Raw genomic sequence first — 23,943 nt, forward strand, 5'->3', positions numbered from 1 at the left:
ATTAGCATAATTGTTGCCTAATCATTTTCTGTCAATCATCAAATCAATTGATCAAATAATGACTGCTGTTCCAATTATGTCTAAACCAATCTAGAGACAGAAAAACAGACTTGCACACGCTTGCCACTTAACATGCAGGTACAATGTGATCCTGACCAAATAGTACGTTAATTCCACATAATAATATCCTACCAGTGAATGACACATATGGGCAAACAAAGCATTGTGTACGATAATAACGGCACTTTGTCTTCCTGAGCCTACAGGTTGTCTGGTCATATAAAAACATAAAACAAATCCCTTGCTAACCCACAAACCACATTACAACACTAACCCCTTATGTCTACTATCCTCCCCTTCAGTCCTCATTAAAAGGAGTGACTCAGCTATAATGGACAAGCTCAGTGATTAGTACCATTTTGCGTGAATTAGCCTTATACAGCATCTGTCTAAATGTGTAGTGAATGCGACGTGATATACTAATGGGTATGTTTCGCATCAACAAGCTTTTTTTGTGTAACCTTTTCATAATGAAGCATGACTCATTGTTTTCTGCGTGCCAACTAGGGAGGCTGCATGACGTGTCACTGTGTTGGTGTAAGTGATATAAGCCGGTCCTGTTGCTAACCTTCACTTCCGAGATGCTGCAAGAGCCTGAGAGGTTTTTATCCAGAGACTGGAGACCCAAGAGAACAAGCTCCCTAGAGATGCATCCTAATGTGTTTCGGCCTCATGAGAAGCAGCAGTCTTCCAGTGTGTGTGTGTGTGTGTGTGTGTGTGTGTGTGTGTAAATGCATGCAATTCAGACTTGTGCATTGGTAGTGGACATCATTAATTTAAGAGGTACTGGGCAAGTGCTTTTATTTGTGCCGTTTTTAGGTTTTGTGCTGTCAGTGCTCTCTATTTAAAAGATACTCCAGGGGATGGGATGGCAACTCAAATGATGGACAATGCAGGAGAAAGAAAAGAGACTTACAGTTGAGTTATTTTCAATTAAGCCAAATATCGGACGGAACTGGTAAAAGTGAATTTGCCCCACTAGTTATGGGACATGACTCAACCGCTTCCGAGTGGAACATAATAAGAGCTCATGAAGAGTGTAGCCGAAACATAATCCATCAGGACAACTCTGACACAGCCAGTTTTGATTTGTCACAACAACCATTCAGCTAAATGTTTTCCCTCCAACAGTTTAACATCAAAATAATGAATACAATATAACTTTGGACTCAAGTTACTTGAAAAAAGGATGACCTTGCACGTCAATGACTTTTCCATAAAATGTTCCTGCAAATGTTTCACAATAAAGGTGTCCATAAAGTGTCCACACTGTCCACTCAAATACTAGAGGGCTTTGAAATGGAAATGGATATTATTGAAAGTATTAGTAGTGTGTATGGTCTTAAAATAATATTGCAATATTTTTTTAAGAGAATACATATCTTAATATTTGGAAATCTTCTCAATTTCACACTCTAAACCACTTCATAACACTAGTTATAATTAATCACCAGTAATGTGGATATAATGACTAAGTGGGTAAAAGCAAGTATTAAAACAAGAAGAAAAGTCTGCATTCATCTGCAATTTGGCCTCGTTTTTGTAAAGTGGGAGGGGTGGAGACATGTCCATCTTTATTTATGTCACTGCTCTCCATCTACACCTGACAAATGCCGATTCAGTCAGTTCGCATAAAATCAAACCAGTCAAGCAGAACGGCAAAACCGGAAACGTACCCAACCGGGATTATATTATTACATAGGGAGTTAATCACACATGAACAGACACTGACAGACCAATATACTTCTTAAAAGAACAAACAAAAGTCTCACTATATTACTTACTTTCACTCATTTGATCTCATGTTTCATGAACGTATTTAACTGACAAAGCACTTTTCCTCTTTATTTCCAATCCACCTCCTCAGCCAAATGTAAACAAAACAAAATAAAAAGGAGAGTAAATATCTTTCCAACAGTTTCATCATGCTATTCCCTGCAGAGGAAACATGAACATGCCCATCTATTAGTGAATGCATGTACTGAAAGGTAGTCATGCAGCTCATGCTCGTCTGACTTTGGGCTTGTTTTGTGCAACCATGTGAATATTTTTCAGACAAAGCCGAGAGCACAGACAGCAAGACCTTTAAAGCAGTCACCACTGGGATGAGCTGCACTATGGCCAAGTGCAAACCTGCCACAGCTTTCTTAGGACTGTGACAAGCAACAAAAATCAATAGCCTGACTGCAGGGAATAAAAAAAACACACAAAAATGTGACAGGACATTTGCTTCCTTTTCTAATCAAAAATGACTATGGTTCATTTGTTTTTCACTCCCCATATCCCCTAAGTGTTATTTTAAGCCTACTTGCTGTATCAGAACACACTGCACCGCTTGACTGATGCTAGGAAAACAACAGGACTTAGTCTTAAACCTCATCGAAATTTGGCTTTGAATGCTCGGGCAGATTCTTAGGCTTGTTTACTTATTCTTGGATGGGGTTTTTCTACATTGGGAACATTTCTAACTTTAGACTGCATTTTATCCAGACATAGCTCTTTATATAATAGCCTACTGACGCATTGAGTAGATTCTTTGATAAATCATCAAATAATAAAGCTGCATTGTTTAGTATTGTTCAGGCATCTGTACCAATGTTGGTACTGACATTGATAATAATTAGGGCTGAGAATCACACACTCACTCGCGATACAATTCACGATACGTTGCCCACAACAGTATCACAATACAGAGAATGTGCCATAATCAATATATTGTAAGACAGTCATCTAATGATACATAAAGATGTCTGTCTAACTGAAGAAAACAAATCCTCCTATAAGACAAATTGCAGGAATTCTGTATTTACTGACTGCATCATGGAGTGCACAGTGCAGTCTTAGCTTAGTCCCTCTTTATCACACACACTGACTGCAACTGGACTATATTCCTTTATTGCCATCATTCCATTGTGCCAAATGTTTTAATATAAAACAAAAAAATTATAATTTTGGAGCCAGCGTATCGATATTCGCGTCACAATATATTGCTGTATCACCGTATCGATATTTTGTCCCAATCATGTGCAATGATTAGGGCTGCACAATTAATTGAAATATCACTGAAATTGTAATATGAGAAAGTCCAAAATACAAGTCGCAAGAAGCTGCATTTTTTGGATAAAGGTAAAATGCGTGACAAAACAGTGCTGCAGAGATGCCCTGGCCTACAAATGTTTTTGGCCAAATGTAAGAAAGCATGTTTATAAGATAAAGGCTCCAAAAAATGACCACATCTTCATGATTTTAATAGTTTCTCCACTGGAAATGAAAATTGTGATGCAAAAATTAAATCATTCTCACTAATCTTGAATCATATCACAATCATCTGTATATGATATCTGTTAAAATAATCACAATATGATTTTCTTTTCATGATATGCTGGAGACTCTAATAGCTGCTATGCTTATCCCTCATGCTACATTTCTAGTTAACTCCTGGGAAATGACTATCGGTTAAACTGAGTGAAAATGTGGACAACTCACTCAAAAATACGGAAAAAATATGCGGACAATTCAGATACAACAATCTGTTCTTTGTTGTGTCAGGGCTGAAGAATGGAGAAATTTTGTTGAATGTTTCTTGATACCACAAAGATGACAACACATAATAAATAAAAATCAAAACAAAGGATAAATTCATTTCGATATACATTGGTTGAATTGCACACAAAAAAGTCATAACAGAAAATGAATCACCCCATATATAGTCATGGAAGACAACATACTAAACTATAAAATCTTTCTCATTTTGTGTGTCACCACCATTGTGCAGAGCTCAATGCTTAATGTGCATGCGCGTGGTGAGCATGACCAACTAAAGAAGACAGTTGCTTCTGTGCCTGTGGCCAACTGCAGACCTCATAGGAGTGCAATCACACAGTTGTGAAAGGGCTGGGCTGTTCCCATGCCATTTCATTCACACAGTGAAAGGAACACTTATAGGTAGAATATAAAGGAAGTCCAATTACATCTCCATGACAACCAAAGGCCAAAGACGTAAGATCAATGCAAGGTAGTCATTTAATATGGAGGGTTCCCACTCAAGTCCGCGGATTTCACTGATGCTTTTGTATTTACGTGTGACCTTAGGTGAATTAATAAGTATCTTTTCTGACGGCATGGACATGAATTAATGAATGATGATGGATTTTTATAAAAGGCGGAAGAAAATACACTTTTCCTCAGTAAATTATGTGCCGTTTGAGCTATATTTTACAGAATCCCAAACACAAATGCGGCCAAACAAATACAACTCACAGTGCCTTTATGTTTAGTATTTTTCTTAAAATCAACAAATTGTATTAATAATTCGCAGAGGGTAGCCTGGGGCAAGTGAGTGAGCTGAAAACCAAACAGACACAAACCCTACAGGCCTGGCTGACATGACACCAGTCGTGGTGGTCAAGGGGACTTTACCATTCATGCAGAGAAATATTTCCCTCTGGCTTTCTACAAGGCATCCTGCTTCTCTAGTCGCTGCAGCGCGAGATAATGCTTGTCTGTCTGTCTCCATTCATGGCATATTAATACTGTTTCTATGTCTTGAGAGGAGGAGGGGGGTCCGGGGCAACAGGAATACTGTGAATGCTTCTCTTCACGGGAGACTGAAGTAGGCCTAACCCAGGGCAGCTAGGACTCTCGCTCCGAAACAGACCACAGATTATACGTCCCCAGTGCCACATACAACAGCCACAATCCTCTGGACTTCCCTTTCTGAGGGATACTACTCCCTGCTGGTGTGGTTTGTGTTCCTGTTGCCTTCATTCATGAGCTGGTGAGTTGATGAAAAGACGAAGAGAAGCATGGGATTACTATTCTGGCTAATCATACAGGCAAGAGTGACCGCTGCGTCTGTTATTAAGCCCGTAATGATGATTTGGTTCCACCATGCTGGAAGGATCAAGAAAACTCAACTTGTTTCAATGAGTGAGAGTGGTCAGTGAAGCTCTGCGCTGTGTCTGCTTCATTGTGGGGTTTCTCACAGAGCATGCCAGGGGCCTCTCCAGCTTTCCCACATTGGACACAGAGAGGATGTGGAGGCGCAAAGCATGGCCTCCCCACAGAAGCCACTGTGACCTTGGAGTGTGGTGTGGGGCCAAACGGCCAGCCCGAGGGCCACAACGAAACCAGATTCACTATCGCCTATGCCATTAGAAACACAACACCAACACTGTCTTTTACATCCAGCCAATAAACCTCAATACGTTTGGGTAATGTCCAAAATGTGTCCGTAGTGCAGAGTATTGGAAACGTTCAAGCCCTGAAAGGGGTCAGATTCCCAGTCTTGTCTACTTTGATCAGTTTCCTGATGTAAAACATAATTTTGACTATTTCAGACTTGCAGAGCTGCTGGTGTTTAGACCACATTTAACATTTTAGAAGTTTGCCGGTTTTGGTTAAACAAACGCTTTATTATGATGTCACAAAATATTATGTTCTTAAATTTGACTTAAACTTGAAAAACAGTATTTGCAATAACACTAATAGGTAGAATTTCATACTGCAGATGAGCAAATGTAACTACTAATTTCATGGTATACCTTGAAAACTTATGCTGCAACCATTCAATAGGTATTCTTCTGGCACTAACATCCAGTGGTGGAGGAACAATCCGAATGTATTTTTGCTGATTTGCATTCAAACCCAGAGAAATTAGTAATTTTGTTCAAGGTAACAGTGCACTTAATTTGGTCACTGGTCGCTAATACTTCCAGGAAAAGATCAGATGATAGGTCAGAGAGTGATGAGTCAAATAGACTAAACGTATCGTGGAAAAGACTGTAACCCATCAGATTTTCTTTGGCAAAGGTGGTTTCTTAACAATGAAGACAACTCCCATGATCCCACGCTACTTCACAACGTCGTGACCCTAGATTGTTTGTTTTCTCTGTTTTTTTGAGGGGCCCCTATCTGCAGAAATTACATACTGTGTGTTTAAGTAATATAGTGATACTACACTGTAAAAAATATTGTGACATGTAAAATATTACTTAAATAAAAGTATTGAGGTTTTATGAGCAAGTGTTTTAAGTGTATTCTAAGGATAAAAATTAAAAGTATTCAACACTGAAAAATGGCTCCGCGAGTGTTTCCCACTGTACATTTCTGAATGATTATAATTAATTTATGAATTTGGAATTTTGCTGTTGTTGGTGGTGGAGGTGTATCTAATTTGAAGAGCAATGAATATATATAACATAAATCTTAAAATTACAAATCTTGATTTGTAATTAGTAAAGTAACCACAATCTGATATATAATTAATAATGTTGTGAAGTAAAAGGTTATATATTCATCTCTGAAATGTAGAAAAGCTGAAGTATAAAGTTAAATCAAGTATAAAATACTTCTGAAATAACTAAAATTTGTAAATACTTTTTTCCCACCATTGGTAATATCAAGACATTTTAAATTAATCTCTACCTGGCAGCAGTAAAACATACAGGTGGCGCTGCCCAGTTCCCCTGCCACACTTTATTTATTCCTTTGCTTTGGTCTTAAGTTCTGTAACAACAGAACCCAAAGTGAAGGGTCTCATATCTGAAGTGACCATCCTAGAGCACTCGTCCCCTCCTCTTCCTCTGACAGATAAGAAGCCCGTCCGAGATGAAGAGACAATCATCTGAGACTTAACTTCACAGACAGTGCTTCTCCTTTTTCCCCCACATCAAACTTTACGTGGTGCATTCAAAGACTGCTAACATGTTCTTTGGACATTTTTTCACAACAGGGCAAGAGAGGTCTTGCCGGCTTGAAGGCCGGTGCCAAGGGCAAATATAAATATTTATAACTACAGCTCTCAACTGGTTTTGAATCAGACCTGAATTTGACCTCCACTGCGAAGGCATTGTTTAAAACAGAACATCAAAGTTTTTATCCAGGACGAAAAACTGACTAAAATGCAATTGAATGAGTCACTTTATTTCTGCTTTTCCCCAAACAAAATAAGACATATGGACACATTCAAAGAATGATCTCCACTGCCAAGACACACTGTATAACAATCAAAGAATTTATGTGTCTCTTGTTAAGGTATAGAGACACGACCGAGTGTAATCCTTCATATGTAAGAGCGTTAATACGCTGCTTTGAGCCAAACTCACCCTCCCTTGATCCTTAACTCCAACATTCGGTGCCATTATCCCACCTCATGGCAAACCAGCACCCTGCTAAAATAAGGAAGTAGCAACCTGATTTTGACTGACCTGCATCGCACGTGAGCTTACAAGATCACAAGAAACTTCTCACACATCTGAAACGCTTCTTAAACCCAGAAACCCCACCTAGACTTTGAACTCCAATGAAAAGACAAACTGTTATCCATCTCCATCACAGTCGTGGTGAACCAGCAACATCAATCATCCCACATCAGGAGGATGTAAAACAAAGATTTACTCAATCATTTGAAGGGATTACGTAATTACTACCCCACATCTACAGAGGGACAGAACAAGGCCGGATGAGCTCTGGGTGAAACCGCTACAGCCGGGCAAGATATTTGATTCATGAACTTGTTAGTCACCACACAGGTTCATTTCCTGCGTTGCGAAATCAATGTACTTGAGGCTGAATGGCATATCACATGTGGCTGAAATCAGGCTGCATAATGCTCCGTAATCCTCTAAATGTAGTTGTGTTTATTCTGTCAGAGGCAGAATTACAGTGCTCTTCCACAGTCAAATGTGTGGACCCACAGGTGGAAACAAAAATATACCTCCTGCCCCACCCAAAGAGCCAACTCATAATATTGTGTCAGCACCCTGAAATTGTGAAATCTCACGACGCGGAGGTAATTTCAAACATCCGGCCATCGAAACTTCACGCAAAAGGTTCCAACAAGGCAATTTCAAGCTATACTTTATTGTTATTTTTAGAAACTAGGCCAATCATGAAACGTGTGGTGGTGTGAGGATCACTCAAGCTCCTCTGCAGGATCCCAGGATGGAAATAACTCCTTTTTTCTTAAAATAGGGTGGAGAAGATACGGACAGCAGAGCGAGGAAGATCAAAACAGCTCTGCCTTTACTTTCCTTACGCAGTCTGACTTTCCTGAGATGGGGCCGCTTGACAACCAGAGATGGTTTGACAGCAACATTGGGAAAGAGGCAGACGTGTCCGGGCCTGACATGCAGAGGTCAAGGTAGGCCTGGGAGGAGTCACACAAGTTAGCAGGAGGTGCAGCTTGACTTTTGCACTTGGACGGTCCAAACATGACAACCTCTGTGAAGTGGAAAGCGTCTTGTGGAGAGGTACGGTAGATAAGTGCTACAGCGAGGACTTTTTCAGAATTTGACAAGCCTCCTCAGCCCCGATGATGTCTCTCTCTGCTCTGACTTTCAAACAATTCTCGTAGTTGATGTTGATGTATGCACTCATTCTGTCTCCCATCGACCCCATTTCTCATGATAAACAAGCCATTAAAAGGAATAATCAGTGTTGTAATGAGCCGAGAAATCATAACTTTATAGAGTCGACGTGAAAATAAATAAAAACTTCAGCAGCCACAAGATTGAATTGGTATGCTCGGTTACACCCAACAGTCAGAAAGAGGGGAGATTATTAATCATTACAGAGGGGGGGGGGAAACTTTGGGAGAGGTTGTGGAGGGGAATGTTCACTCCTGTGTCAGAGAGCAGAAGAAGAAGAAGAAACACAAAGCAGGCGCTGCTGTGATTTCACAGACCTTACATGTTAATGTTAGGGCGACCTAATTCCTGTTGTGGGTCGCATGAAGCCCCCCTCCCTGCTCCTCCACCCACCCAGGCAGCTCCCCACCCTCTCTGGACGTGTAATAACAAAGCGTTGATCAATAAAGTGTACTTTCCAGTGAGGCAGGACAGACCTGGATCTCCTCTTTGTTCCACTGCCAGCGCAACAGCATCCGTGCTGGCACACACAGAAAAAAACCCCGAGTCACTTCTCAAGTGTTTGTCGCACTCATCTCCTCCAAGCCCCCTTTTCTGAAGGAGCCCCCTTCGCCAAAAAAAAAAAAAAAAAAATCCCTCCCTGCCTCCGAGCGACTTCTCAAATGTTCAAGCGTTCACAAAGAGGTTCACAACTATCAAACACAGCCCTGCTCCCCGCTAAGCCTCGGGCTGACTCCTCTGTGACACAGGTATCGTGTAATGAAGCCCGTGTGGGTGGAAAGTAGGGGGGGACAAAGTGCTTGTTTGTGGGTGACACAGTGTTACAGCGAGAGGAAACATGCTGCTACAGCGACATTGGAAACAAGTGTGATTCGGGCTGTGCGCGACAAAAACAAGAAAACTCACCTCAACTCTTGTAGCGCCCAGAGGAAACCCGAGGAAGAGGGGTGAGGGGGGGGAGAGAAAAGCCGAGCAGGAATGTATCCACTCCTTCTCTTCCACGTTTTTCAACCCCGGCCCCTGTCTCCACACCCCAGGAACCGAGAGTGTGAGCGGGGTGGGGGGACCTGGGTGATAGCAGAGGAGGGAAGCACGATCTGGGACACACAGCTAAACACTTCGCGGTCAGTTTATCAGCTAAATCCAGGCGAGGACGGCACTCCCAGAAAAAACCCGTGTTCGCCCGGGCGTCTCGTCCCTTCGGAGTGTACTTTCTCGGCCTTCCTGGATGTTAAATCCCACGGTCTATCCGCTGTATCCGGGCGCGTCGGCCGACTATTCTAGTCCGCCATGTTGTGTGTCTGTCTGCATAGGAAGAATGGGAAGCGAGCAGCAAATTCCCAGGCCAGGCCCCGTCTCTTCTCCCCTCCACCGTGCGTCTCCACAGCCCGCAGCGACACCTGCCGGCCGAGCTGGAGACTGCACGGTCCAGACTGAGCCACTGCAGCGGAATGAATCAGGGCCACCACCACACCACAGCGACACTGTCCCATTCATAAATACACTTAGGAGATGTTTATTGGGAGCAGAACACATTAGTGAGGGCAGGAACATTACAGTTACATTTTTTGAAGGTGGTTTGTGGTCAACACACAACAACATTAGACATTTCAGATATATATATTGTTTTACAATCAGACATTTTTTGTTTTGTTTACTGAAGTGTTGTCGTGTTCTGACCCTCAGGGTCACCGTACAGTAGTGGCAATGTATACCATTCATAGATAAACTTATTGTGAGAGAACAAACACATTATTGAACTTAGGATGAATCATTAAGACAGTAAATAATAATGAAAAAAGACAGGTTCACGATGGAGCCCTGAAACTTACAAAATGTAGTGAAATGTTATACAAAAATAAACTATACCTCATCAAATAATATTGTTAAATAATAGAAAGATAATCAAAATTAAGTGTGAAAAGAAATATACAGCTTAACACCTTGATTAGTTTAAAGGAAAAGTATAAAACTTTGTAGTTTTTTTTACTAGTTACTAACATAAAGGGTTTCCTTTAAAGTCAATATAAATAGCTCAATCTCTTGGTGATGATTTTAATGCTACAGTTTGACTAACGTTTGAGTAATCTCCTGTGAAAGTTATAAGCCGACAGAGCCAATTTAGACCTCGAAAAGATGACAAATTAACTAGTAAATTCACTGAAAATTAATTGGCAGTAATTTTGATAATTATTATTTAATGTAACTGAATTGAGTCGTTTTAAGCAACATGCCAAAAATTAACCGATTACAGTTTCTCAGGTGTTTTCAAATGTTTGCTGGTTTCTTCATCTTTTATTGGTGTAAACTCAATACGTTTGGGTTAAGGCTGTTGGGTGGACAAAATATTTGAATTGTGTTGGAAAAATTGTGACATCACACTTTTCTGACATTTTATAAGCCAAATATTAATGGATTCAATCATAATGCCAGTAATCATTAGTAACCGCTTTAGATTATAAGCACTATTTCCTAAAGTTAAAGACCAGTGCAAACATCACGGTTGTATCCAGTTTCTTCCTTCTTCACTTCTCCTTTATGGTTCTGGATGATACATCAGCACGCATGCTAAGTCTGACACAGCCAGGCACTCTCTCATTTTCATCTTTTATAGATTCTCCAGTCCACCTGAGTTGCATATTTTTGGACACAGAGGCTTGGGCCTGGATTTGAGTTCCTCATGCCGCCAGGTGAAGCGTGCGGACGGAGCCACCGGCAGCCATGATGAACTTTTGATAACACTAAATACTACATCAGTCTTCTATTAAGAGTCACGCAAGGATTCTGCACACAAGATTTCATATCTCATTTTTTATTTATCTCTCATCATAAATGAAGAAGCAATAAAGCTAAAACTTGAAGTTAATAAATAATAATGTATACATACATCAAGTTTTGACTGCTGGTTAATGTCCAGACATAAAACCATTAAGTAGAAATGAAATGATCTAACCATAGATCAGAATGTAAATGGCTGGAGTGTACCAGTGGGTCCACATGGAAACATATTTTGTGCGCTGATTATAAGACTGCATGTTCACTTCTGCCACTGATAATGAATTAAGCTCAACTGCAACACAGAGTTTGTGTATATCATAGCTGCATATTACATCTGCGTTTGACTGTTATAGCTGGAAAAATGTGTGTGAGCTGTTGACGTACTATCTGTGAACAATCAGTCAGTACAACAGGAGGTAAATAAAAAAAGCGTGTGTGCGTCTCAGCAGCTGACAGATTTGCAAATACAATCCTTAGACTGCCAGGTTAGCAATGACAGCCCGGGTGAACTCGTCGCTTGTGGCGTAGCCCCCCAGGTCTCCAGTGCGCACCTGTTGCAAACATAAGGACAGCTTGTTACTATATGCACAGCTGCAACAACACATGTCCACATACAGTATGACGGTCTGCATGTCAGAGAGTCTTTGAAAACTGCAGTCACAGAACACAAAATCAATGTGATCACAGAGATGTGTACTTCTAGAAAGAAGCAGTTTAATTTCCTTGGCTCTGTTCTCGTCTTTTTTTCGAATATTTTTATTTTTTGCAAATCAAAACATGTCAATGAACTAAACCTTTAAACCAGAGACAGTTTTAATGTACTGAAACACTTTGGAATATTAATATGAGAATACATTGCCATTGTACAACATGCATCAATTAGAGTTCAACTATATTATCATCATCCAAAACCCAACAGTGATTATTGAAAAGACAGAATGTTATTTATTCAACACTGCATCAAGCTTTAGTATTCAAGTATGAACTCTCTGTGAAGGATCTGAGATTGAAAAAGGACATGGTACCATTTACTGTTGTTTATACTGTGGTGGTATACAAAATTTAGAAAATCTGCAACATTAAGTACAGTTAGAACCAATATATTACTTTAGATTATTTTATATCTTATTATTTGTGATCAAGAGCTACCAATTGTAAAGTCTCTGAAACTATGACAGTGATACAAAGAGCAAAGATGAAGTGGTGAGACGGAGCAGTCTGTGTTTCACATTCTTACAGCATCAATGTCATGAACAGCAACAACATTACACAAAGCTATTTTATAGGAGTCATTGGAAATTCAATATAAAAAATAAAATTTCACACAATTCATCTGTTGTTATAATACCCAACACTTAACAGATAATCTATAGTTTACCAATTCATAACTCAACATAATGTCGATGCTGTGCACTGCTGTGCTCACAATGAATATTTCCTAGCTTTATGGACACTCAGAGGATTTCTGTAGCTATAAAACTGTAGAATTATTTAAAAACTGTCTTGAAAGTTACACCGCAGTCAGTAGAGCAAATCCTGAAAGTAACCATTTTTGGTTTTCTTTTTTGTTTTGGCAGAAACGTTTAAATATTAACAGCGTTATTAATATCACAGTAAGAAACATGAATATTGCAGTAACTCACAATTTTAGGTGCTTTTTGAGTTTACAGCACTGAACTGGCAGTTTTATTAAAAACATTAAAAAAAACATGTAGTTCAGGAATGTTCACACTGTATATTGAGTTAGAGTAACAGTCAGCTTTAAGATGTTTCAATTATGAGTGATGAGAATGTCAGAAAAAAAAGTGATGCAGGTTGGTGGCGAGCAGCTGATACAAACTATTGATAAAGGTGGTCTGGTTGTTTCTTTACAGACAGACTCTATCAATGTTTGATAGTAGAGAGGTAGCCTGGAGGTGGACAAGGCTGAAACACTTAGACAAACGACATGCACAATGACATGGAATGAAATGGAAAAAGAGATGGTCTGATGGACAGTTGCTATGAGTAAAGATGTAAAGACGATAGGGGGGGAATGGGAATCCTTTCTTGGTGATGTACAACAGGACCTTTGGTATTAACCATACACATTAGGATGCAACTGATGGCACAACTGTCATTTTGCGGTGAGATGGGAGGTGAGTCTTAACATGCGTCCAGTTCATGTTAAGAACAATGTCCAGATTTAAAGGAAAGTCAGTGACGAGTGTGACGAAACAATCTTAGTAAACTGGTCGGTGACGCAGGTTGTCCACGACAGCACCCACAAAGTCGCCGGTGGTAGAATAACCGCCAAGGTCTCGTGTCCGTACCTGGGACATGCACACAGATACACACAAACACACACAGGGTAATGGGGTACAAGGAGAGGAGGGAATTAAAGCAAAGGGGAGAGGGAGAGGAAGGGCACTTCAGACAACGTGCAGGAAAATTCTGCTTTCAACTGACAGACATTCCTTAAAAATTAAATTCCTCACAGTCACACAGTTGCCTCAAACTCAAACAGCTTCTGCCACCTCTTATAGAAGAGAAAAAAAATCTGCCCTGAAGCTGTTGTTGCTGAAATGCTTCTTTTTTTAGAGCTGAACTGATCGTGCTTTTTATCTGAGGGACTAAGGCCGGCCGACTGCATGCTGGTGTTTGTGTCAGTGTATGTTAGTGTCAAGGTGGAGCAGGTGCAAAAGGCAGTTAGTCCAAGTCAGTTCAAAAGAAAAAAAAAAAAAAAAAAAGACTGGTTGTCCTGGAAACAAATGCACATACCTTGCACATTTATACAGAAAGGAAGGAGGAAGAGACATGCCAAAGTAGAGCTAAAGTAAGATGCATGAGCACATACACAATCTCAAAATAAGTAGTCTAACATACTGAGGTGTAGTTTGCAGGCTGTTAGATGAAGGTATGTGTGGGTCAAGAACTGTCATCATTACCTCTAACATACTGCATCACTAGTATCAGACTTAAATGCCTGCAGCACTTTGACTCTGCATATATGAGACTACAGTTACTGACCCACAGTACTGAAACAGCAGCATGAGTAGAATTGAATTGAGTCCTGTTGGCCTCACATCTCTGAGGCAGAACCACACATTATTTAGTTGGCTCTGTTGTGCTAACAGAAAACATTCCCTCTTAGTGTTAATGCTGTTAGTGTTTAAGTCTTGGCAGCGTCTTCACATTCACAGCCTGAATGCACCTGTAGGCACACAGTAAGTTGAACTGACAAGTAACGCACACACACTCACCTTGCCCTGTTTGATGACCCTCTTGACAGCATCTGACACCATGTTGGAGTGATATTCAAGGCTGCAACACAATACAGTGACAATGAAGAGGTGGCCAGAACTGTCTTGTAGACATGACAACATCACACATCACAAACAGGCTGTTTTCTAAGCCTTGGGGGTGTAACGGTCAGAGGTGGGTAGGAACGAGTTACATTTACTCTGTTGCATGTACTTGAGCAACTTTTTTGAGTAAATTGTACTTTTTGGAGTAGTTTCAGCATAAAAGCATACTTTTGGTGTTTCTTGAGTAGATTATTTGAGGACAATCGTTACTTTTAATGTGTTAAATGTGGATATATTCATTTTGCTACTTTTATTTATCATTATGTATTCATGCAATTTTTTTAAGAAGCTGGTGGTCAGCTAGTCCTAGGTCTGCTGGTTCTCTGCTATTCTACCACCAGGTAGTCTATCTTATTAGCCCCATTCACACTGCTCTTTCAAGGCGGGAATCTTGCACCAATATCCTGCATCGCCTTCTGTGTGAAAGTTACAGAGGCTGAACGGGGGGACACTTACGTTCCGCCTCTGATCCGCCATCGGAGGTGGTAACAAACGTGCAACAGAGGCGAGACAGCGTTTGTGTGAATGGGTAAGCCGGCAGTGTGGAACAGGTGTGTGACGTTCTGATGACTTGTTAAGAGTCGAAATCAACTGACTAAATCAATCGCCACTTCTCGGAGATGGTAAAGAATGGCCTGTTGCTTGAAAGGCTATAGATAATAAAAAGGTACTGTTTCCTTTACTTTTTGACATAACAGAAAAGGTTTGTTATTAATGCACATGCACACAATGTTCTTATTTGTTAATTTCTTATTTATATAGAAGTGGTGCCTTTTTTCCTTTTTCTTAATTTCTAAAGTTTAATCTATTTAATTAATTCAGCAAGTACTTTTGTACTCTAGCTCAAGTAGTGATTTTGATTACTACTTTTACTTCTACTTGAGAACTTGTTTTTGGAAAGTACCAGTACTTTTACTTGAGTACAGTTTTTGGCTACTCTACCCACCTCTGGTTATGGCGGACCATGACAAAGGATTATGAGGTACGGTGTGAAATGCCGTGCACTTCTTACTACAAGACCTAACAGGTTGACTCACTTGAGGTGCCTGAGCATGTTAGAGGCACTGAGCAGCATGGCTGTGGGGTTAGCGATGTTCCTTCCTACAGCTTGTGCAAAGGGGTGGCGGGCACCCTGAAAGAGAAGACAGAGACAGGAGATCAAGAAGGGCTGAGTAATTATTAGTAGAACTAATACCTACACTCAGTTACTTGTTAAGATACTAAATGCTACTAGGATCCAGAGCCCCCTTAATTGACTGTCTTCCTGTGCAAAGTGTCACTCGGCCCCCCATGTTCAGATTATGAAAGATAATAATAATAATTAGGGATCCTACATATTTAAAGAGCTTTTTTTTAAAAATTTTAACAAAAATAGAAAAGCTTAAACATTTGAATATTTTACTCAAATTTGGCCATACATCCTCATCTAAAGTACGAACAACTAAATCTAAACAGACAAAGTGGAATAAAACTAGTGACTGACAGGCTGTATAAACAGATGTAAAACAAGCGAGACAGTAGAAAGGTCAGTGGAAACTCACAGTCTCAAACACAGCATACTCTGCACTGTAGCTTTCCCCAGGAACAACTCCGGCTCCTCCAACCAGCCCTGCTGCCAGGTTATCAATAATGTTACCGTACAGGTTGGGCATCACCAGCACGTCAAACTGGTATGGATTCTGGACCAGCTACAGCAAAGAAAATACACAAGAGGTAAATAAATGAAATGAAAACCTAATCACAAAGTAATTTATCACTCATCTAAGTCAGCAGAGTGAACTGAGGAGCTGTATATACCTGCATGCAGCAGTTATCAATGATTATGTTCTCATATTTGATTTTGGGATACAGTTGTGCAATCTCTGCACAGCTCTGCAGAAACAGGCCATCCGCTAATTTCCTGTAATAAGACAGAAGATGAGGACAAGTGTTGCTTTAACTGTAATGCAAATCAAGACCCAAATTAACACTATTTTAAGAATTAATAGAAGACAGGGAGAGCTTTTCTACTTCCTTACATGATGTTGGCCTTGTGGACAGCGGTGACCTTGTTTCGCCCCTTCTTGGTGGCGTAATCAAAGGCGAACTTGGCGATGCGCCGTGACTTCTCTCTGGTGATGATCTTCAAACACTCAATCACACCGGTCACACTCTACAGAGCAAGAAGAGGGGACATTCATTTGATACAGTCGCTCTTATTTAAGTACGACTAATCCATGGTGTATGAGAATTAAAACATGTTAGCGTTTTAGTCTTCCCCATGACTGAGAAATAGTTCAAAAGAAAACCTTAATTAAAGACACAAACACACAAACACATTGTGCTATTCCAGAACCTCTCTCAGAGTGATTCATCTTTGTTTTCATACACAGTTTAATGCTGGCCAAATCTCCAGGTGTTCATGGGAAACCTCCCTCTTCAAAGAAAAAGGCCCATCCCCTTTTCATATGGTTTTAAAGCCACTGTTTACCCTTGGTGACTGCAGGGAGGAGGAGTGTTGTTTACCTCGTGCTCCAGGGAGCTGTACTCCCCCTCGGTCTGCTCGCGGATGATGACCAGGTCCAGGTTGTTGTGGCGAGTGCTGTAGCCCGGCAGGCTGTTCACATGAACCACATTAGCGAAGAGGTCCAGTTTACGCCTGGGGAATGGATAGGAAGGTAGAGGTATTTAAAACAAACACAAAAACACTAAATCCACACACAACAATCCACAACTTGTTTTCTGGTTTTACCTCAGTCTCATCTCATATGAAGCCAGCTCCCCCTTGAACTCCATAGGTGTGTGAATCTTTCCTGGATGACCAAGCACATCACAAACACACACGTTAGGTCTATTCCAATCTATTTAAATCCTAATAGACTTTATTGCTGCCTCCAATTAACAATGTTTTTGCTGTTATTGATCGGAGGTGGATTATAGCCCTTTTTACACAGAGATCTCGCAATACCAGGGCAACTTAGACCCTTCTTTACAACGCCTTTGTTTTAAACACTGAACAAAACAATGACGGCATATTGCCACCCCAGTGCCTGATTTTGGATAGTATGCCAGCATTCTGCATGCAAAATGGCATGACTTGGAACACAACGATGCTGGCTTTGTTTCACAAATGCATCAGGCAGCGCTTTCTAAACAATGGCATAACATGGCAATAACAACCATTTACCATCTCTGTTAGATAACAGTTGATCTCGTCCTCTGCTTGGAGGGTAAAGACCTTGAGGACCTTGTTGTCATCAGACATTTTCGGTGACTGTTTTCTGCCGCTAGCTGTTTTGTAAATCGCCCACTTGTGTGTCGAACACATAACAAGTTGTCAAAATGTCACAACCCTGTTCCATCCTGCTGCCTCGCTGGCTCACTCTTTTTTCACGGATGTCGATTCGGCAATGTTACTACCTGTTCAGAGGCAGAATAACAATGACGGCCTATTCCGCCTTTGTGCTTAATATACAGTACAGGACGGCGCAGTGGAGTAAAGGCGCAGCAGTGACATCTTGAATAGACTGTGTAAAAGAGGCTTACATGCAGAGACAAAAGAATAACTGAGGTTACCTTTCATGGCCACTTTGTTGGTCTTCATGGAGGTCAACACCTGCTCCAGCTTGTCCTCACTGGCCATGTTCTGCACCTCGCTCAAGTGGAATTCCTCAAACTCTACTGGGACATCTCCTGCCTGGAGACAAGATAAACAGATGTAAACTTTAAGAGTTGTTTTAATCAAATTTTAAAGATATATGCCATCAACATACTATATATAAACGCTCAATAACCCTAAAATGAGCCAAGAGTGGGACAAAAATTTAAATGTCAAATAGGGCTGGGCATAATGTTGATATAATATCATTATTATAATATGTGACTATTTACCATCTAAGATTTTGTATATCGTTATACTGTGTTTTTTTCTACTCATAACTTAATGAATGACTCAAAATGCCCCTCTTTCATGTACCTTGAACACTTCCTTGACAGCAGTCATGAGCTCAGGTCCCACTCCATCCCCTGGCACCATGGTGACCTTGAAGGTAGCATCAGCGCGGGCCGGAGGGGCTTCTGGGCTACAGAGACCAGCAGACACACTCAGTGGTCGAGAGGCCAGCTGCTGCCACCGGGGGCTGCTCAGGCCCTAAGGATGAGAAAGAAGACAGTCACTACAAGCATAACATGCTGGTTACACCATGAGACAACTTAATATCGATCACTCTGAGCTTTTACCACAACGTACTAGCTATCCCTTTATTATATCTGTGTATAATGATGATTCACATCTTTTCTGGCTTGTGACCTCTCAATACAGTTTGAATATGCCAATGAAATTGGAGCAAATTCAATGACTGTCCCATCTTTGTATCAAATTATATATTATTATCATCCTTATTAATAAAGCCTGAAAAAGGAAAAGTACCCAGGATTTCACAAGAAAAAAGCAGCGACCTGAGAAAATTCTGACAACTATAAACATAACTGTGTTCAGAGCTTAAACGATGAGCACATTAATCAATTATTTGTTTATCAGAAAGTGTATCTGCAACCATTTTGATAACTCTCTAATCTTTGAGTCATTTTTGCTTTTTCTGTTTTATAATTTGTTGAATTTAATATTTTGGTGTTTCAGACTGTTGGTCAGACAGATTAAGACATTTGGAGATGTTACATTGTGAAACGGTATACGTTACAGACAAAACAAAGAAGAAATAAGAGAAAATGCCTCGTTACACCTCATATTTATTGTGAGAGAGATAAATCAGGCTACGGTGAGCAACAAATCAAAGAGCAATATTATATGAAAAAATTTTCTTTATGGCAATACTGGATTATTTTTATTTTTTTAAAGATTTTTGAATCATTGTCAGATTAAATTAGCTGGATTATCCAAAAACAGATATTCAGGTCAGGGTATTTCACCCACAAAGAATAAGGTAGCCGAGTTTTAAGAAAATGATCTAGATCACAACATTTAATGACATTATGACATAAAATAACATATAAACACTGACAGAGGTTATTATCCATATTGGCCATTGTTAGTTACAATAGTGCCCCTTTGGTTTGATAATATTAAGATGGGCAGAGATGAAACATGTTTCAAGAAGACCTTGAAAGATCATCAGTCAGTGGTTAAAAGGGAAGCTACAGGGAGTAAATACAATTAACACTTCACTTCAACTGTCATCCGTCAAAAAGGCAACTCACCAAGAAATGACACTAGCAGTTATACAGTTGACTAATTAAGAGATAATCTAAATTAACAAACTAGACAACTCTTGACTCCCACTGACATTTAAGAAACTGGCAAGTGAGAAAACTGGAGCTAACACGCAGTTATCAAACCAGATGCATATTATCTGAAGGGAACAGGCAAACAGACCTGTTATCTACTCTGCTCTTTTCAGGGCAGTCAGCTGATGGTTAGCCCCAGTAAGTGATGTGCTGTTTCCGTATGAGTGGTGAAGTAAATGCTGGTTTGTTAATGACAGGGAGGTTACCACTCTCAGGGTTAACTGAGTTAGCGTTAGCAAGTTGCTGTAGCTCACCAACGTTATCTCATTATGTTTTATCTATTGACGAGTGACCATGAGATTTTTTTTCTCGTTCACCAGCTGACAAGACAAGATGGAGCTACAAAAGTGTCAGTTTTTATCTGAAGGAGCTAATTCAAACCGAGTATAAGTTGAAGATGGAGGCTCGTGGTTAGCAACAAGATGTCACAAGCCGGTGAGTCTGGCTCCTTCTCTGACAGTTGATGATGACATGGCGCTTGAGGTGAACAAAAAGACAACTTCAATCACAGCACCTCCTCTCCTGTGTGTAAAATACGCTTGTACACACCATCCGTGCACTCACCTTGACCAATGTTACCAAGCTTCCTCTCAAGGCGGCCGCCATCGTCACGGGCATGCAGCAACTTACTGACTTCTTCTGTGGTGTTGGAGAGGGAGAGCACTGTCTATGGGACAATAGAAGAAGAAGAGGAGGAGCTGCTTCGTTACAGTGCCCCCAAGCTGACAGGGCGGGTATTGCATAGCGTGTCAGGGTGAAAACTACCTCCTCCTCCACTTGGGAGTGTCTTGCTCGGGGGCACTTCGGCAGACAGATGGTAGGTAGCCAACAGGTAACAGGAGGGTCAGCTTACATGATACGGTCATATCACATAGCCAGGCTGAAACATGTAGCCTGTTCTCTTGTGTTGTTGGAGACTGCCACCACCGAAAGGAGACCACGTGAGGTGTATGTTAGAGTCTAAACAAAAGGAAATGGTTCAAGCCACAATCTGCAAATGTGACAATTATGATATCCATACATGTGCGTTACACCTGAGGGATAAAAATGCCCACCAGTAGGTAAAGAAACATCACATTTTCCAGCCTCTGTGTTTCATTGTAACACCCTTCACAGTCCCATCTCTTAGGAGAGAAAAACACCCACACCCACCCACACAAAATCTATATTAATCAAATTTTGCAAAGTATTCATATTTCCAACTAGAGGTTGGATAGTGTATTAGCACAGTCTCAGAAAACAAGGCAACTCAGACATGAAAACTGTCATTGCACATAAGCAGGGAACAGTTGTCGGTTGCAACTACTGTGCTCCTTTGTATGGGTATAATATTACTCATTTTGAAAGGTATTTTATGACGAGTTATGATAATGTTGATAAGCATTGAATGAACATTGTCGGTGAAGATGGTACTGAAGACAGAATGGAAGGAAAAGATAGAATACATAGTGAAGTAGTTAGAGAGGTGTATAAAACAGGAAGCCATACAATATTTCACAATACATTGATGTTGCAATAAATACACTCATCGTGAAGATAATACTGTTTACTTTGAGTGATTCAGAGGGGCCCTGTAACATGCCTGGGATTATGTTTTTTGTGTGTGTCAGAGCTGTTGGGGCCCAAAATGTAGTGGTGCCCCTGTGTCCATGTTTTTGCGAACAGCTGAGGATGCACATTTTCACACTCGCGCATCTTTCTCAGTGTGTTGCCTATTGCTTTTAATACTTTCCCTCAAACACCACATTGTTAAACTATAACTGTATTTTTGTGGCTGCCATGACTGTGAAATGGGTCCATCCTAAGTAGGTCAGGGGATTCCCGATCCTATTCCAGGCCAGTGATGCTCTCTCCTGACACACAGGGTGACATCGCATTTTAAAGTCACCATCATGACGTTGCTGATCAGTGATCAGCTGGCTCCCCTCTGACATTTGTTAAATAGTCCTCCTTTACCTTGTTGGGCTTTTAATTTGGTTATTCATGCTAGCATAATTTTTTCTGGGGGCCAAAGCAGCACATTTAAGAATTTGGGGAAATTTTGCCCTGAGTCCGGCCTCTCAGGCAGTCCCTCCTCTGTGCACAAATCCCTCCTGCATGGTTTGCTCCTCTCATACATTATCATTACATTCAAGCCACAGAGCTAAGCGGCAGTTTTTCTGAAATATAATTTATTTGCAATCTTTGGATTACCAAGAAGGTCTTTTAACAGTACAGAGGCAACAACTCTATGCAGTTAAAGAGGTTGTTTGAATTTGTTGAACTTGAACCTGAGCTGTTGGCCCATAATTTGTCACTACTTAAACAATTTAGGCAAATAGTACTTAAAAATATTGAGTATGATAGAAGTACATGATCAATTTTCGTATATTGTACTACTATAAAGGCATCGTCGTTTCACAAGCATCTTTGAGTTGAACAGACTTAAACTTTTAACCTATAGACCACACCACATCATGAGCACTGCAGCACTTTAACAACATTTAAACATTTGGCTATTCTTGTATTAAACTTAACTTGTTACCTCAAATCAATTAGCATTCAAATGAATTTCACCCTGTACCAGTGACCTCTAAGTTTTTAACCAAAGTCAACTTGTCCAGAGGCCTGTATATGAAGCGAGTTCAACATACGCAGGATATCTTTTCGATATCTGGCTTCACTAAGACAACCACGCAAAGCGGTCACACAAAGGGGGTTATCAACTCAAGAAGTACTACTGAGAACTAATACACACATTTTTGCAATGATCCCTCCAGTGTGGTTATTAAACACATGATTGTTTCATATCAGCTGATATCTGAAAACATATACACCGACACGGATATATCTGTGATAGGTCAATATCAGCTGACAATAATATTGACCTAAATATATTGGTCGGGCTCTGATATTTATGGCAATAAAAGTGGGTGTCTGGGTCTGTCTGTGGGTGTTTTCATGTGAACGTGGATCCCTCAGATCAATTTTAGGAGAACTTATGGTTTGCAGGTTCCACGTTTTATTTTGTGTCATGCAGTGTGGGACTCTGGGGTCTTGGTCTTGACTTGGTCTCAACCCCTCAAAGTCTCGGTCTTGTCTCGGTCTCTATGTGTTCTGGTCTTGATCATGACTTGGTCTCGGTTTAGGTGGTCTTGACTACAACACTCAATTTTGAGGTGATTCCAGTTCAAGTTTTTTACTGACCACAGGGCTAGACTGGTGGAATTCATTTCCACATACAGCACATAGAAGAAGAAAAACATATTATACAACCTCCATACATCATCATAGACAAAGAAAAACAGTGCAAACACATCACATCACATACTTAGAGTTCAATAACTGAACAGCCCTGGGGAAGAAACCTCCTACCATGGGGGAGATGTTGGAAGAGATGGTTAGCTGGGTGGAAAGGATCATCTGTGATCATTCTTGCTTGTGAGATGGTGCGTTGTGTATAAACCGAGTCCAGTGTTTGCTGGTTAACTTCATTAATATATTTAAAACATTTGGTTTTGTACCGAGGCACGTTTGCAGATGAGTTGCATTAAAAAACAGAGTCCAGCCTACAGTACGATCCTTTATTGTGTGTTTTGATGTGTTTCCGTACCATACATTGATTGACAGTGAAAAGATGCTTTGGACTGCTGCTGTGTAAAACTGAACCAGTAGACTTTGTCTGACTCCGCATTTTTAAAGTCTCTGTTGGGCTTTATATGGGATATGAAAATGTTCATTATCAGTTACGTCCAATGTAATCTTTTCGATCTTTCTGCCCTAATAGTTGAGATTTGGGAAACAAAACATAATCGTTTATCAAGATGGTTAGAAAAATATTTGAGGATTGTGGAAATGTTGTTAAAGTCCTTTTTTTTTTTTTTTTAAATGTATCTCTAGGTTTAGCTCTGTGCCTCAAACCCAATGAAAGCACGTGAGAAGCACACGCTGTGGTTAACTTTGCCAATTGGATTGGTGGAGTTTAGAGATAGTATAATTGCCTTATAGCCTGAAAGACAGTACTGGGGGATCATTAATCCCTGCAGCTGCAGTGCATGGCTAGTGGCTGTCAGCCGCAGCGTAGTATCTGAGTTTACTATATATGGGCAAAGCCAGGCAGAGCAGGA

The 23,943-nt window shown here is 40.5% G+C and overlaps 2 protein-coding genes across 3 annotated transcripts in view; both read right to left on the bottom strand.

Moving 5' to 3' along the window:
* The window catches only part of ptpra (protein tyrosine phosphatase receptor type A), a 28,389-nt gene extending 18,638 nt beyond the window's left edge, over window positions 1-9,751 (bottom strand). Inside the window, exon 1 of the mRNA XM_084349067.1 lies at window positions 9,336-9,751. The gene's annotated coding sequence lies outside the window, so the exon portion shown is untranslated. The remainder of the gene's footprint in view (window positions 1-9,335) is intronic.
* Window positions 9,752-11,220: 1,469 nt separating this feature from the next.
* On the bottom strand, window positions 11,221-20,497 carry idh3b (isocitrate dehydrogenase (NAD(+)) 3 non-catalytic subunit beta). 2 transcript variants are annotated; one of them, XM_084349736.1, is made up of 11 exons: window positions 20,402-20,497; window positions 18,510-18,683; window positions 18,110-18,230; window positions 17,286-17,346; window positions 17,060-17,192; window positions 16,573-16,706; window positions 16,352-16,454; window positions 16,096-16,242; window positions 15,592-15,686; window positions 14,450-14,510; window positions 11,221-11,758 (listed from the first exon to the last, which is right to left on the bottom strand). In XM_084349736.1, the coding sequence occupies exons 1-11, from the start codon at window positions 20,453-20,455 to the stop codon at window positions 11,681-11,683; spliced, it is 1,161 nt and encodes a 386-aa protein (XP_084205862.1). In that variant the 5' UTR covers window positions 20,456-20,497; the 3' UTR covers window positions 11,221-11,680. The 2 variants fall into 2 exon arrangements, with proteins under 2 accessions (XP_084205862.1, XP_084205861.1); XM_084349735.1 differs by lacking the exon at window positions 11,221-11,758 and adding an exon at window positions 11,936-13,519.
* Between the last annotated feature and the right edge of the window lie 3,446 nt (window positions 20,498-23,943).

This window comes from Pagrus pagrus, assembly GCF_965226575.1.
Source record: "Pagrus pagrus genome assembly, chromosome: 3".
NCBI classification, from domain to species: Eukaryota; Metazoa; Chordata; class Actinopteri; order Spariformes; family Sparidae; genus Pagrus; species Pagrus pagrus.